The 16,276-nt window shown below is 41.6% G+C and overlaps 1 protein-coding gene across 17 annotated transcripts in view; it reads left to right on the top strand.

Annotated features, from left to right (window-relative positions):
* The window catches only part of LOC149327517 (uncharacterized), a 212,192-nt gene that overhangs the window by 173,127 nt on the left and 22,789 nt on the right, over positions 1–16,276 (top strand). For 7 of the 17 annotated variants that reach the window (XM_089563169.1, XM_089563165.1, XM_089563154.1 and 4 more), the window contains 13 exons: positions 53–118; positions 437–508; positions 817–882; positions 1,579–1,641; positions 1,959–2,021; positions 4,237–4,299; positions 4,617–4,679; positions 4,997–5,059; positions 5,377–5,439; positions 6,136–6,198; positions 6,517–6,579; positions 11,077–11,139; positions 15,706–15,858. In XM_089563169.1, the coding sequence (XP_089419295.1) occupies positions 53–118; positions 437–508; positions 817–882; positions 1,579–1,641; positions 1,959–2,021; positions 4,237–4,299; positions 4,617–4,679; positions 4,997–5,059; positions 5,377–5,439; positions 6,136–6,198; positions 6,517–6,579; positions 11,077–11,139; positions 15,706–15,858 (924 nt within the window). Of the gene's footprint in view, positions 1–52; positions 119–436; positions 509–816; positions 883–1,578; positions 1,642–1,958; positions 2,022–4,236; positions 4,300–4,616; positions 4,680–4,996; positions 5,060–5,376; positions 5,440–5,755; positions 5,819–6,135; positions 6,199–6,516; positions 6,580–11,076; positions 11,140–11,836; positions 11,900–15,705; positions 15,859–16,276 lie in introns of all 17 variants that reach the window. The other 10 variants (XM_089563156.1, XM_089563155.1, XM_089563163.1 and 7 more) reach the window with 10 other exon arrangements.

Genomic DNA, 16,276 nt, shown 5'->3' with positions numbered 1-16,276 from the left:
TCTGTTTTTAACACTAGAAGTGTTGACACAAGGTGGTGTCTCTTGCCCGCAGGTGGTAGCGAAACAGCGTGACTCCCAAGAGAAAACGATCGCACAACTCCAGAAGCAGATGATGGAGGTGAGGTCGGTGAGGGACCAGCAAATGCTTAGCTGCGTTTCTAGGACACCAAGTAAAGAACACTCCCTTGACGTTTCTCACTATATTCTATAATGAATCTCACCAATATTTTATAAATACCTAATTTATATACTGCAGAAGACGGGAACCAACCGTTATCTTCTTTCTCGTCTACTACAGAGACTACATTGCCAGCCTTTTGTGCTCGGCATTGTGTAAATATAAACAAAACAAGCAGTTTTTAGAAATAATCTATACAGGTCTGCATGTTTTTACCACTAGAAGTGTTGTAAACAAGCTGGTGTGTCTTGCCCGCAGGTGGTCGAGAAAGAGCGTGACTCCCATGAGGAAACAATCGCACAACTCCAGCAGCAGATGGAGGTTTGGTCGGTAAGCGACCAGCAGATGCTTAGCTGCGTTCCTAGGACACCAAGAAAAGAACACTCCATTGACGTTTCTCACGATATTGTATAATCAATCTCACCAATATTTTATAAATACCTACTTTATATACTGCAGAAGACTTGAACCAATCGTTATCTTCTTTCTCGTCTACTACAGAGACTACATTGCCAGCCTTTTGTGCCCGGAATTCTGAAGATATATACAAAACAAGCAGTTTTTAGAAATAATTTATACACGTCAGCATTTTTTTAACACTAGAAGTGTTGACACAAAGTGGTGTGTCTTGCCCGCAGGTGGTCGAGAAAGAGCGTGACTCCCATGAGGAAACAATCGCACAAATCCAGCAGCAGATGATGGAGGTGAGGTCGGTGAGGGACCAGCAAATGCTTAGCTGCGTTCCTAGGACACCAAGAAAAGAACACTCCATTGACGTTTCTCTCGATATTGCATAATCAATCTCACCAATATTTTATCAATACCTAATTTATATACTGCAGAAAACGTGAACCAACCGTTACCTTCTTTCTCGTCTACTACAGAGACTGCATTGACAGCCTTTTCAGCTCGCCATTGTGAAAATATAAACAAAACAAGCAATTTTGAGAAATAATCTGTACAGGTCTGCATGCTTTTAACTCTAGAAGTGTTGACACAAGTTGGTGTGTATTGCCCGCATGTGGTCAAGAAAGAGCGTGACTCCCATAAGGAAACAATCGCACAACACCGGCAGCAGATGCAGGTGAGGTCGATGAGCGACCAGTAAATGCTTAGCTGCGTTCTTAGGACACCCAGAAAAGAACACTCCATTGACGTTTCTCACCATATCGTATAATCAATCTCACCAATATTTTATAAATACCTATTTCTATAATGCAGAAGACGGGAACCAACCGTTATCTTCTTTCTCGTCCACTACAGAGACTACATTGTCAGCGTTTTGTGCTCGGCATTGTGAGAATATAAACAAAAGAAGCAATTTTTAGAAATAATCTATACAGGTCTGCATGTTTTTAACTCTCGAAGTGTTGACACAAGGTGGTGTGTATTGCCCGCAGGTGGTCGAGAAAGAGCGTGACTCCCATAAGAAAACAATTGCACAACACCGGCCGCAGATGCAGGTGAGGTTGATGAGCGACCAGTAAATGCTTAGCTGCGTTCTTAGGACACCAAGAAAAGAACACTCCATTGACGTTTCTCACGATATTGTATAATCAATCTCACCAATATTTTATAAATACCTAATTTATATAATGCAGAAGACGTGAACCAACCGTGATCTTCTTTCTCGTCTACTACAGTGACTGCATTGACAGCCTTTTCAGCTCGCCATTGTGAAAATATAAACAAAACAAGCAATTTTGAGAAATAATCTGTACAGGTCTGCATGCTTTTAACTCTAGAAGTGTTGACACAAGTTGGTGTGTATTGCCCGCAGGTGATCGAGAAAGAGCGTGACTCCCAAGAGAAAACAATCGCACAACTCCAGCAGCAGATGCAGGTGAGGTCGGTGAGCGACCAGCAAATGCTTAGCTGCCTTCTTAGGACACCAAGAAAAGAACACTCCATTGACGTTTCTCACGATATTGTATAATCAATCTCACCAATATTTTATAAATACGTAATTTATATACTGCAGAAGACGTGAACCAACCGTTATCTTCTTTCTCGTCCACTACAGAGACTACATTGCCAGCGTTTCGTGCTCGGCATTGTGAAAATATAAACAAAACAAGCAATTTTTAGAAATAATCTATACAGGTCTGCATGTTTTTAACTCTAGAAGTGTTGACACAAGTTGGTGTGTATTGCCCGCAGGTGGTCGAGAAAGAGCGTGACTCCCATAAGGAAACAATCGCACAACACCGGCAGCAGATGCAGGTGAGGTCGATGAGCGACCAGTAAATGCTTAGCTGCGTTCTTAGGACACCCAGAAAAGAACACTCCATTGACGTTTCTCACTATATCGTATAATCAATCTCACCAATATTTTATAAATACCTATTTCTATAATGCAGAAGACGGGAACCAACCGTTATCTTCTTTCTCGTCCACTACAGAGACTACATTGTCAGCGTTTTGTGCTCGGCATTGTGAGAATATAAACAAAAGAAGCAATTTTTAGAAATAATCTATACAGGTCTGCATGTTTTTAACTCTCGAAGTGTTGACACAAGGTGGTGTGTATTGCCCGCAGGTGGTCGAGAAAGAGCGTGACTCCCATAAGAAAACAATTGCACAACACCGGCCGCAGATGCAGGTGAGGTTGATGAGCGACCAGTAAATGCTTAGCTGCGTTCTTAGGACACCAAGAAAAGAACACTCCATTGACGTTTCTCACGATATTGTATAATCAATCTCACCAATATTTTATAAATACCTAATTTATATAATGCAGAAGACGTGAACCAACCGTGATCTTCTTTCTCGTCTACTACAGTGACTGCATTGACAGCCTTTTCAGCTCGCCATTGTGAAAATATAAACAAAACAAGCAATTTTGAGAAATAATCTGTACAGGTCTGCATGCTTTTAACTCTAGAAGTGTTGACACAAGTTGGTGTGTATTGCCCGCATGTGGTCAAGAAAGAGCGTGACTCCCATAAGGAAACAATCGCACAACACCGGCAGCAGATGCAGGTGAGGTCGGTGAGCGACCAGCAAATGCTTAGCTGCCTTCTTAGGACACCAAGAAAAGAACACTCCATTGACGTTTCTCACGATATTGTATAATCAATCTCACCAATATTTTATAAATACGTAATTTATATACTGCAGAAGACGTGAACCAACCGTTATCTTCTTTCTCGTCCACTACAGAGACTACATTGCCAGCGTTTCGTGCTCGGCATTGTGAAAATATAAACAAAACAAGCAATTTTTAGAAATAATCTATACAGGTCTGCATGTTTTTAACTCTAGAAGTGTTGACACAAGTTGGTGTGTATTGCCCGCAGGTGGTCGAGAAAGAGCGTGACTCCCATAAGGAAACAATCGCACAACACCGGCAGCAGATGCAGGTGAGGTCGATGAGCGACCAGTAAATGCTTAGCTGCGTTCTTAGGACACCCAGAAAAGAACACTCCATTGACGTTTCTCACTATATCGTATAATCAATCTCACCAATATTTTATAAATACCTATTTCTATAATGCAGAAGACGGGAACCAACCGTTATCTTCTTTCTCGTCCACTACAGAGACTACATTGTCAGCGTTTTGTGCTCGGCATTGTGAGAATATAAACAAAAGAAGCAATTTTTAGAAATAATCTATACAGGTCTGCATGTTTTTAACTCTCGAAGTGTTGACACAAGGTGGTGTGTATTGCCCGCAGGTGGTCGAGAAAGAGCGTGACTCCCATAAGAAAACAATTGCACAACACCGGCCGCAGATGCAGGTGAGGTTGATGAGCGACCAGTAAATGCTTAGCTGCGTTCTTAGGACACCAAGAAAAGAACACTCCATTGACGTTTCTCACGATATTGTATAATCAATCTCACCAATATTTTATAAATACCTAATTTATATAATGCAGAAGACGTGAACCAACCGTGATCTTCTTTCTCGTCTACTACAGTGACTGCATTGACAGCCTTTTCAGCTCGCCATTGTGAAAATATAAACAAAACAAGCAATTTTGAGAAATAATCTGTACAGGTCTGCATGCTTTTAACTCTAGAAGTGTTGACACAAGTTGGTGTGTATTGCCCGCAGGTGGTCGAGAAAGAGCGTGACTCCCAAGAGAAAACAATCGCACAACTCCAGCAGCAGATGCAGGTGAGGTCGGTGAGCGACCAGCAAATGCTTAGCTGCCTTCTTAGGACATCAAGAAAAGAACACTCCATTGACGTTTCTCACGATATTGTATAATCAATCTCACCAATATTTTATAAATACGTAATTTATATACTGCAGAAGACGTGAACCAACCGTTATCTTCTTTCTCGTCCACTACAGAGACTACATTGCCAGCGTTTCGTGCTCGGCATTGTGAAAATATAAACAAAAGAAGCAATTTTTAGAAATAATCTATACAGGTCTGCATGTTTTTAACTCTCGAAGTGTTGACACAAGGTGGTGTGTATTGCCCGCAGGTGGTCGAGAAAGAGCGTGACTCCCATAAGAAAACAATCGCACAACACCGGCCGCAGATGCAGGTGAGGTTGATGAGCGACCAGTAAATGCTTAGCTGCGTTCTTAGGACACCAAGAAAAGAACACTCCATTGACGTTTCTCACGATATTGTATAATCAATCTCACCCATATTTTATAAATACCTAATTTATATAATGCAGAAGACGTGAACCAACCGTGATCTTCTTTCTCGTCTACTACAGTGACTGCATTGACAGCCTTTTCAGCTCGCCATTGTGAAAATATAAACAAAACAAGCAATTTTGAGAAATAATCTATACAGGTCTGCATGCTTTTAACTCTAGAAGTGTTGACACAAGTTGGTGTGTATTGCCCGCAGGCGGTCGAGAAAGAGCGTGACTCCCAAGAGAAAACAATCGCACAACTCCAGCAGCAGATGCAGGTGAGGTCGGTGAGCGACCAGCAAATGCTTAGCTGCCTTCTTAGGACACCAAGAAAAGAACACTCCATTGACGTTTCTCACGATATTGTATAATCAATCTCACCAATATTTTATAAATACGTAATTTATATACTGCAGAAGATGTGAACCAACCGTTATCTTCTTTCTCGTCCACTACAGAGACTACATTGCCAGCGTTTCGTGCTCGGCATTGTGAAAATATAAACAAAACAAGCAATATTTAGAAATAATCTATACAGGTCTGCATGTTTTTAACTCTAGAAGTGTTGACACAAGTTGGTGTGTATTGCCCGCAGGTTTTCGAGAAAGAGCGTGACTCCCATAAGGAAACAATCGCACAACACCGGCAGCAGATGCAGGTGAGGTCGATGAGCGACCAGTAAATGCTTAGCTGCGTTCTTAGGACACCCAGAAAAGAACACTCCATTGACGTTTCTCACCATATCGTATAATCAATCTCACCAATATTTTATAAATACCTATTTCTATAATGCAGAAGACGGGAACCAACCGTTATCTTCTTTCTCGTCCACTACAGAGACTACATTGTCAGCGTTTTGTGCTCGGCATTGTGAGAATATAAACAAAAGAAGCAATTTTTAGAAATAATCTATACAGGTCTGCATGTTTTTAACTCTCGAAGTGTTGACACAAGGTGGTGTGTATTGCCCGCAGGTGGTCGAGAAAGAGCGTGACTCCCATAAGAAAACAATTGCACAACAACGGCCGCAGATGCAGGTGAGGTTGATGAGCGACCAGTGAATGCTTAGCTGCGTTCTTAGGACACCAAGAAAAGAACACTCCATTGACGTTTCTCACGATATTGTATAATCAATCTCACCAATATTTTATAAATACCTAATTTATATAATGCAGAAGACGTGAACCAACCGTGATCTTCTTTCTCGTCTACTACAGTGACTGCATTGACAGCCTTTTCAGCTCGCCATCGAGAAAATATAAACAAAAGAAGCAATTTTGAGAAATAATCTGTACAGGTCTGCATGCTTTTAACTCTAGAAGTGTTGCCACAAGTTGGTGTGTATTGCCCGCAGGTGATCGAGAAAGAGCGTGACTCCCAAGAGAAAACAATCGCACAACTCCAGCAGCAGATGCAGGTGAGGTCGGTGGAGCGACCAGCAAATGCTTAGCTGCCTTCTTAGGACACCAAGAAAAGAACACTCCTATGACGTTTCTCACGATATTGTATAATCAATCTCACCAATATTTTATAAATACGTAATTTATATACTGCAGAAGACGTGAACCAACCGTTATCTTCTTTCTCGTCCACTCCAGAGACTACATTGCCAGCGTTTCGTGCTCGGCATTGTGAAAATATAAACAAAACAAGCAATTTTTAGAAATAATCTATACAGGTCTGCATGTTTTTAACTCTCGAAGTGTTGACACAAGTTGGTGTGTATTGCCCGCAGGTGGTCGAGAAAGAGCGTGACTCCCATAAGGAAACAATCGCACAACTCCGGCAGCAGATGCAGGTGAGGTCGGTGAGCGACCAGCAAATGCTTAGCTGCCTTCTTAGGACACCCAGAAAAGAACACTCCATTGACGTTTCTCACGATATTGTATAATCAATCTCACCAATATTTTATAAATACGTAATTTATATAGTGCAGAAGACGTGAACCAACCGTTATCTTCTTTCTCGTCCACTACAGAGACTACATTGCCAGCGTTTCGTGCTCGGCATTGTGAAAATATAAACAAAACAAGCAATTTTTAGAAATAATCTATACAGGTCTGCATGTTTTTAACTCTCGAAGTGTTGACACAAGGTGGTGTGTATTGCCCGCAGGTGGTCGAGAAAGAGCGTGACTCCCATAAGAAAACAATCGCACAACACCGGCCGCAGATGCAGGTGAGGTTGATGAGCGACCAGTAAATGCTTAGCTGCGTTCTTAGGACACCCAGAAAAGAACACTCCATTGACGTTTCTCACGATATTGTATAATCAATCTCACCCATATTTTATAAATACCTAATTTATATAATGCAGAAGACGTGAACCAACCGTGATCTTCTTTCTCGTCTACTACAGTGACTGCATTGACAGCCTTTTCAGCTCGCCATTGTGAAAATATAAACAAAAGAAGCAGTTTTTAGAAATAATCTATACAGGTCTGCATGTTTTTAACTCTCGAAGTGTTGACACAAGTTGGTGTGTATTGCCCGCAGGTGGTCGAGAAAGAGCGTGACTCCCATAAGGAAACAATCGCACAACTCCGGCAGCAGATGCAGGTGAGGTCGGTGAGCGACCAGCAAATGCTTAGCTGCCTTCTTAGGACACCCAGAAAAGAACACTCCATTGACGTTTCTCACGATATTGTATAATCAATCTCACCAATATTTTATAAATACGTAATTTATATAGTGCAGAAGACGTGAACCAACCGTTATCTTCTTTCTCGTCCACTACAGAGACTACATTGCCAGCGTTTCGTGCTCGGCATTGTGAAAATATAAACAAAACAAGCAATTTTTAGAAATAATCTATACAGGTCTGCATGTTTTTAACTCTCGAAGTGTTGACACAAGGTGGTGTGTATTACCCGCAGGTGGTCGAGAAAGAGCGTGACTCCCATAAGAAAACAATCGCACAACACCGGCCGCAGATGCAGGTGAGGTTGATGAGCGACCAGTAAATGCTTAGCTGCGTTCTTAGGACACCCAGAAAAGAACACTCCATTGACGTTTCTCACGATATTGTATAATCAATCTCACCCATATTTTATAAATACCTAATTTATATAATGCAGAAGACGTGAACCAACCGTGATCTTCTTTCTCGTCTACTACAGTGACTGCATTGACAGCCTTTTCAGCTCGCCATTGTGAAAATATAAACAAAACAAGCAATTTTGAGAAATAATCTATACAGGTCTGCATGCTTTTAACTCTAGAAGTGTTGACACAAGTTGGTGTGTATTGCCCGCAGGTGGTCGAGAAAGAGCGTGACTCCCATAAGGAAACAATCGCACAACTCCGGCAGCAGATGCAGGTGAGGTCGGTGAGCGACCAGCAAATGCTTAGCTGCCTTCTTTGGACACCAAGAAAAGAACACTCCATTGACGTTTCTCACGATATTGTATAATCAATCTCACCAATATTTTATAAATACGTAATTTATATACTGCAGAAGACGTGAACCAACCGTTATCTTCTTTCTCGTCCACTACAGAGACGACATTGCCAGCGTTTCGTGCTCGGCATTGTGAAAATATAAACAAAACAAGCAATTTTTAGAAATAATCTATACAGGTCTGCATGTTTTTAACTCTCGAAGTGTTGACACAAGGTGGTGTGTATTGCCCGCAAATGGTCGAGAAAGAGCGTGACTCCCATAAGAAAACAATCGCACAACACCGGCCGCAGATGCAGGTGAGGTTGATGAGCGACCAGTAAATGCTTAGCTGCGTTCTTAGGACACCCAGAAAAGAACACTCCATTGACGTTTCTCACGATATTGTATAATCAATCTCACCCATATTTTATAAATACCTAATTTATATAATGCAGAAGACGTGAACCAACCGTGATCTTCTTTCTCGTCTACTACAGTGACTGCATTGACAGCCTTTTCAGCTCGCCATTGTGAAAATATAAACAAAACAAGCAATTTTGAGAAATAATCTATACAGGTCTGCATGCTTTTAACTCCAGAAGTGTTGACACAATTTGGTGTGTATTGCCCGCAGGTGGTCGAGAAAGAGCGTGACTCCCATAAGGAAACAATCGCACAACACCGGCAGCAGATGCAGGTGAGGTTGATGAGCGACCAGTAAATGCTTAGCTGCGTTCTTAGGACACCCAGAAAAGAACACTCCATTGACGTTTCTCACGATATTGTATAATCAATCTCACCCATATTTTATATATACCTAATTTATATAATGCAGAAGACGTGAACCAACCGTGATCTTCTTTCTCGTCTACTACAGTGACTGCATTGACAGCCTTTTCAGCTCGCCATTGTGAAAATATAAACAAAACAAGCAATTTTGAGAAATAATCTATACAGGTCTGCATGCTTTTAACTCTAGAAGTGTTGACACAATTTGGTGTGTATTGCCCGCAGGTGGTCGAGAAAGAGCGTGACTCCCATAAGGAAACAATCGCACAACTCCGGCAGCAGATGCAGGTGAGGTCGGTGAGCGACCAGCAAATGCTTAGCTGCCTTCTTAGGACACCCAGAAAAGAACACTCCATTGACGTTTCTCACGATATTGTATAATCAATCTCACCAATATTTTATAAATACGTAATTTATATAGTGCAGAAGACGTGAACCAACCGTTATCTTCTTTCTCGTCCACTACAGAGACTACATTGCCAGCGTTTCGTGCTCGGCATTGTGAAAATATAAACAAAACAAGCAATTTTTAGAAATAATCTATACAGGTCTGCATGTTTTTAACTCTCGAAGTGTTGACACAAGGTGGTGTGTATTGCCCGCAGGTGGTCGAGAAAGAGCGTGACTCCCATAAGAAAACAATCGCACAACACCGGCCGCAGATGCAGGTGAGGTTGATGAGCGACCAGTAAATGCTTAGCTGCGTTCTTAGGACACCCAGAAAAGAACACTCCATTGACGTTTCTCACGATATTGTATAATCAATCTCACCCATATTTTATAAATACCTAATTTATATAATGCAGAAGACGTGAACCAACCGTGATCTTCTTTCTCGTCTACTACAGTGACTGCATTGACAGCCTTTTCAGCTCGCCATTGTGAAAATATAAACAAAACAAGCAATTTTGAGAAATAATCTATACAGGTCTGCATGCTTTTAACTCTAGAAGTGTTGACACAAGTTGGTGTGTATTGCCCGCAGGTGGTCGAGAAAGAGCGTGACTCCCATAAGGAAACAATCGCACAACTCCGGCAGCAGATGCAGGTGAGGTCGGTGAGCGACCAGCAAATGCTTAGCTGCCTTCTTTGGACACCAAGAAAAGAACACTCCATTGACGTTTCTCACGATATTGTATAATCAATCTCACCAATATTTTATAAATACGTAATTTATATACTGCAGAAGACGTGAACCAACCGTTATCTTCTTTCTCGTCCACTACAGAGACGACATTGCCAGCGTTTCGTGCTCGGCATTGTGAAAATATAAACAAAACAAGCAATTTTTAGAAATAATCTATACAGGTCTGCATGTTTTTAACTCTCGAAGTGTTGACACAAGGTGGTGTGTATTGCCCGCAAATGGTCGAGAAAGAGCGTGACTCCCATAAGAAAACAATCGCACAACACCGGCCGCAGATGCAGGTGAGGTTGATGAGCGACCAGTAAATGCTTAGCTGCGTTCTTAGGACACCCAGAAAAGAACACTCCATTGACGTTTCTCACGATATTGTATAATCAATCTCACCCATATTTTATAAATACCTAATTTATATAATGCAGAAGACGTGAACCAACCGTGATCTTCTTTCTCGTCTACTACAGTGACTGCATTGACAGCCTTTTCAGCTCGCCATTGTGAAAATATAAACAAAACAAGCAATTTTGAGAAATAATCTATACAGGTCTGCATGCTTTTAACTCCAGAAGTGTTGACACAATTTGGTGTGTATTGCCCGCAGGTGGTCGAGAAAGAGCGTGACTCCCATAAGGAAACAATCGCACAACACCGGCAGCAGATGCAGGTGAGGTTGATGAGCGACCAGTAAATGCTTAGCTGCGTTCTTAGGACACCCAGAAAAGAACACTCCATTGACGTTTCTCACGATATTGTATAATCAATCTCACCCATATTTTATATATACCTAATTTATATAATGCAGAAGACGTGAACCAACCGTGATCTTCTTTCTCGTCTACTACAGTGACTGCATTGACAGCCTTTTCAGCTCGCCATTGTGAAAATATAAACAAAACAAGCAATTTTGAGAAATAATCTATACAGGTCTGCATGCTTTTAACTCTAGAAGTGTTGACACAATTTGGTGTGTATTGCCCGCAGGTGGTCGAGAAAGAGCGTGACTCCCATAAGGAAACAATCGCACAACTCCGGCAGCAGATGCAGGTGAGGTCGGTGAGCGACCAGCAAATGCTTAGCTGCCTTCTTAGGACACCCAGAAAAGAACACTCCATTGACGTTTCTCACGATATTGTATAATCAATCTCACCAATATTTTATAAATACGTAATTTATATAGTGCAGAAGACGTGAACCAACCGTTATCTTCTTTCTCGTCCACTACAGAGACTACATTGCCAGCGTTTCGTGCTCGGCATTGTGAAAATATAAACAAAACAAGCAATTTTTAGAAATAATCTATACAGGTCTGCATGTTTTTAACTCTCGAAGTGTTGACACAAGGTGGTGTGTATTGCCCGCAGGTGGTCGAGAAAGAGCGTGACTCCCATAAGAAAACAATCGCACAACACCGGCCGCAGATGCAGGTGAGGTTGATGAGCGACCAGTAAATGCTTAGCTGCGTTCTTAGGACACCCAGAAAAGAACACTCCATTGACGTTTCTCACGATATTGTATAATCAATCTCACCCATATTTTATAAATACCTAATTTATATAATGCAGAAGACGTGAACCAACCGTGATCTTCTTTCTCGTCTACTACAGTGACTGCATTGACAGCCTTTTCAGCTCGCCATTGTGAAAATATAAACAAAACAAGCAATTTTGAGAAATAATCTATACAGGTCTGCATGCTTTTAACTCTAGAAGTGTTGACACAAGTTGGTGTGTATTGCCCGCAGGTGGTCGAGAAAGAGCGTGACTCCCATAAGGAAACAATCGCACAACTCCGGCAGCAGATGCAGGTGAGGTCGGTGAGCGACCAGCAAATGCTTAGCTGCCTTCTTAGGACACCAAGAAAAGAACACTCCATTGACGTTTCTCACGATATTGTATAATCAATCTCACCAATATTTTATAAATACGTAATTTATATACTGCAGAAGACGTGAACCAACCGTTATCTTCTTTCTCGTCCACTACAGAGACTACATTGTCAGCGTTTTGTGCTCGGCATTGTGAGAATATAAACAAAAGAAGCAATTTTTAGAAATAATCTATACAGGTCTGCATGTTTTTAACTCGAAGTGTTGACACAAGGTGGTGTGTCTTGCCCGCAGGTGGTCGAGAAAGAGCGTGACTCCCAAGAGAAAACAATCTCACAACTCCAGCAGCAGATGCAGGTGAGGTCGGTGAGCGACCAGCAAATGCTTAGCTGCCTTCTTAGGACACCAAGAAAAGAACACTCCATTGACGTTTCTCACGATATTGTATAATCAATCTCACCAATATTTTATAAATACGTAATTTATATACTGCAGAAGACGTGAACCAACCGTTATCTTCTTTCTCGTCCACTACAGAGACTACATTGCCAGCGTTTCGTGCTCGGCATTGTGAATATATAAACAAAACAAGCAATTTTTAGAAATAATCTATACAGGTCTGCATGTTTTTAACTCTCGAAGTGTTGACACAAGGTGGTGTGTATTGCCCGCAGGTGGTCGAGAAAGAGCGTGACTCCCATAAGAAAACAATCGCACAACACCGGCCGCAGATGCAGGTGAGGTTGATGAGCGACCAGTAAATGCTTAGCTGCGTTCTTAGGACACCAAGAAAAGAACACTCCATTGACGTTTCTCACGATATTGTATAATCAATCTCACCAATATTTTATAAATACCTAATTTATATAATGCAGAAGACGTGAACCAACCGTGATCTTCTTTCTCGTCTACTACAGTGACTGCATTGACAGCCTTTTCAGCTCGCCATTGTGAAAATATAAACAAAACAAGCAATTTTGAGAAATAATCTATACAGGTCTGCATGCTTTTAACTCTAGAAGTGTTGACACAAGTTGGTGTGTATTGCCCGCAGGTGGTCGAGAAAGAGCGTGACTCCCATAAGGAAACAATCGCACAACTCCGGCAGCAGATGCAGGTGAGGTCGGTGAGCGACCAGTAAATGCTTAGCTGCGTTCTTAGGACACCAAGAAAAGAACACTCCATTGACGTTTCTCACGATAATGTATAATCAATCTCACCAATATTTTATAAATACCTAATTTATATAATGCAGAAGACGTGAACCACCCGTGATCTTCTTTCTCGTCTACTACAGAGACTACATTGTCAGCGTTTTGTGCTCGGCATTGTGAAAATATAAACAAAAGAAGCAATTGTTAGAAATATTCTATACAGGTCTGTATGCTTTTAACTCTAGAAGTGTTGACACAAGTTGGTGTGTATTGCCCGCAGGTGGTCGAGAAAGAGCGTGACTCCCATAAGGAAACAATCGCACAACTCCGGCAGCAGATGCAGGTGAGGTCGGTGAGCGACCAGCAAATGCTTAGCTGCGTTCTTAGGACACCCAGAAAAGAACACTCCATTGACGTTTCTCACGATAATGTATAATCAATCTCACCAATATTTTATAAATACCTAATTTATATACTGCAGAAGACGTGAACCAAGCGTGATCTTCTTTCTCGTCTACTACAGACATTGCATTAACAGCCTTTTGAGCTCGCCATTGTGAAAAAATGTACAAAACAAGCAATTTTTTTTGTTTATTTTATTTACATAATACTGCAGACCTCATGTGGTCCAAGCAGGAAGGGCAGATAAGGCATAATTACAAACGCCATAAGTTATTACATAGGCAAAAGGTTTACACATGACACAAATGAGGAAATACACATTTCAAAGGAAATGCATTACACATCAATCTGCACACAAGAATTCATTTCTAAGATTATTTTCAAAATTATCACTTGATACAATCTGTTCGGGCAGTGCATTGCAATCGTTTATTGTGCGCGGAAAGTAAGAGTATTTAAAGGAGTTTGTTTTTGCAAAATATGGTGTTAGGGCATGGGAATGTTGGTGACGGGTTTTTCGTGTAGTCGAAGGTGTAACATAAGGTGAAGAAGAAATTCCAAACTTTCCCTGGATGAGTGAATGAAGAAACATTAATCGAGCAATTTTCCGTCTCATATGAAGAGGTTTAATTTTGTTGGAGGCCATTAAAGCAGATGGGGAATCAGTTCTCTTGAATTTATTGTAAATGAAGCGCACAGCCCACCTTTGTACGTTTTATATTTTTGCTATATCTTTTTTGGTGTACGGATCCCACACTATAGCCGCATACTCAAGTTTGGGCCGAATAAGAGAGTTATATGCTAGTAGCTTAACGTGACTGGGTGCTCCTTTGAGCTTGTGTTTCAAAAATCCAGGTTTTTTTAACGCAGATGAACAGATGTAATCAATATGGTCGCTCCAGTTAAGCTGTGAATTTATTAAAGCGCCTAAATATTTGTATTTTTCTTCTTCCGAGATAGTAGTGCCGCAAGCAGAGTAACTAAAGTGGATAGGTTGTTTCTTTCTTGTCATGCGCAAAACCACTGTCTTCTCAGAATTGAAGACCATTCCTGATCTGTCACACCAGGCCACAGTTTCGCGGAAAGCATCATTCAATAATATCTGGTCAGCCACAGAACTTATTTGGGTGTACAGCATGCAGTCATCGGCAAATAAACCAATTTCAACATTTCTATCAACGGAACACACAATGTCGTTTACATAGACTAAAAATAACAGTGGACCTAGTACACTTCCTTGGGGCACGCCAGATGTCACTGGAAGTAACGTGGAAGAGATGCCACCAATATCCACAAACTGTGTTCGATTTTGTAGGTAGGAAGAAATCCAGTTTACTAAGGTCAAGGGCACGCCTATTAATTTCAGTTTTTCAAGAAGTTTATTATGGGGAACTTTATCAAACGCTTTGCTGAAGTCTAAAAAAATTATGTCCAGTTGTCCAGATTTATCTAATACGGAATAAAGTTATGGATAGCAGTAACCAACTGCGTGACAGTTGAAAAACCTTTCCTGAAGCCGTGTTGAAATGGAGACAAGCATCCTTTAGAGTTTAATATTTCAAGTATGTGGTTAGCGATAATGTGTTCGATTAGTTTGCAACAGGTACTCGTCAAAGAAATCGGACGGTAATTGCCTAAACACGCGCGGTCCCCCTTTTTTATGCACAGGCACAACTCTTGTCTTGTGTTGCTTTTCGACTTACTTTTCTAGTTCAATTGTGTTCGTTTTCTCTCTTTTTTAGCCTTTCACGCTGTATTATTTATTTTGTATTTCGTACTATATACCAGCCGCTTTCATGTTCTGTTGTTTGCTTTTTGTAACCCACTCCCCTCTGCAATGCTTCGGCGATTGAGGGTATGTGAAATAAATAAATAAATAAATAAATAACGTGGTTATTTTTGCCTGGCACATTGCGCGTGGCGTCACTCAGCTGTCACTCGTGACCTCGCTACGCTACGAGAACTAAGCCTGAGAGGTCGATTTTACATGCTGATATGACGTAATGCATGATACCACAGCGTCCGATTAAATCAACATGGTGAAATTACAAAAAAAAAACACTGACGCTGAAGGACCCTGAAGCGTGTCCGTCACAGATTTCGCTGTCGAAAAGAGAATGCTTCAGACGGCAGTGCACTGGTCTAGACTGAACTTACTGAATCACTCTGAGATTAAAGCTCACAGACAAGTTTGACGCTTAGCTTCTTTCCACCGTGCAATGCACGCAGGCGGCGCATTACAAGCGGGCACTGGAGAAAACGGAGAGCCGTCTGCGGGATCTGCAGCACTCAGTGGAGAAGGCGGAGAAGGCGTGGCTCCAGAAACTCAAACTTCACGAATACGAGCGCCAGCAGTGGGCGCAGCAGCTCAAAGAGGCCCAGGTCAGTGTCTGGCCGCTGTTTGAATGCCCGGGGCTGTAATTCGGTAGCGCCGCAATCTGTCTTCAGTTCACTTCACTTTATTACCATAAAGGCCCCGAGGATTGGGGGTATTACATAAGGGGTGGGTTACATTGAAAAAAACAGATTGAATAAACAAAGAAACTACGTAAGGCACATAAATTATTCGCTTGCGGACATCTTGTTCCAGTCCAGTCCAGGCTGTTCTAGTCCTTGGCTGAGCGTGGAAAGAATAACGATGCAAATGTAGTTGTACGCGTACATGGCCGGGCTACTTGAAGGGGATGACCAATGCGGAGGGAAATGCGTGCGGGCGGGTTGGTGTAGGGCGGACGACGAAGTGAGCTCAACTAAAATTTGTGAAACTAGCACATACTAGTAATACAACGCCTACAAGCCA

This window comes from Amblyomma mixtum, chromosome 10 (genome assembly GCF_055824585.1).
Source record: "Amblyomma mixtum isolate Tamu chromosome 10, ASM5582458v1, whole genome shotgun sequence".
Classification (NCBI taxonomy): domain Eukaryota; kingdom Metazoa; phylum Arthropoda; class Arachnida; order Ixodida; family Ixodidae; genus Amblyomma; species Amblyomma mixtum.
The sequence above is the reverse complement of the archived record's forward strand: the minus strand, read 5'-3'. Positions and strand labels throughout refer to the sequence as shown.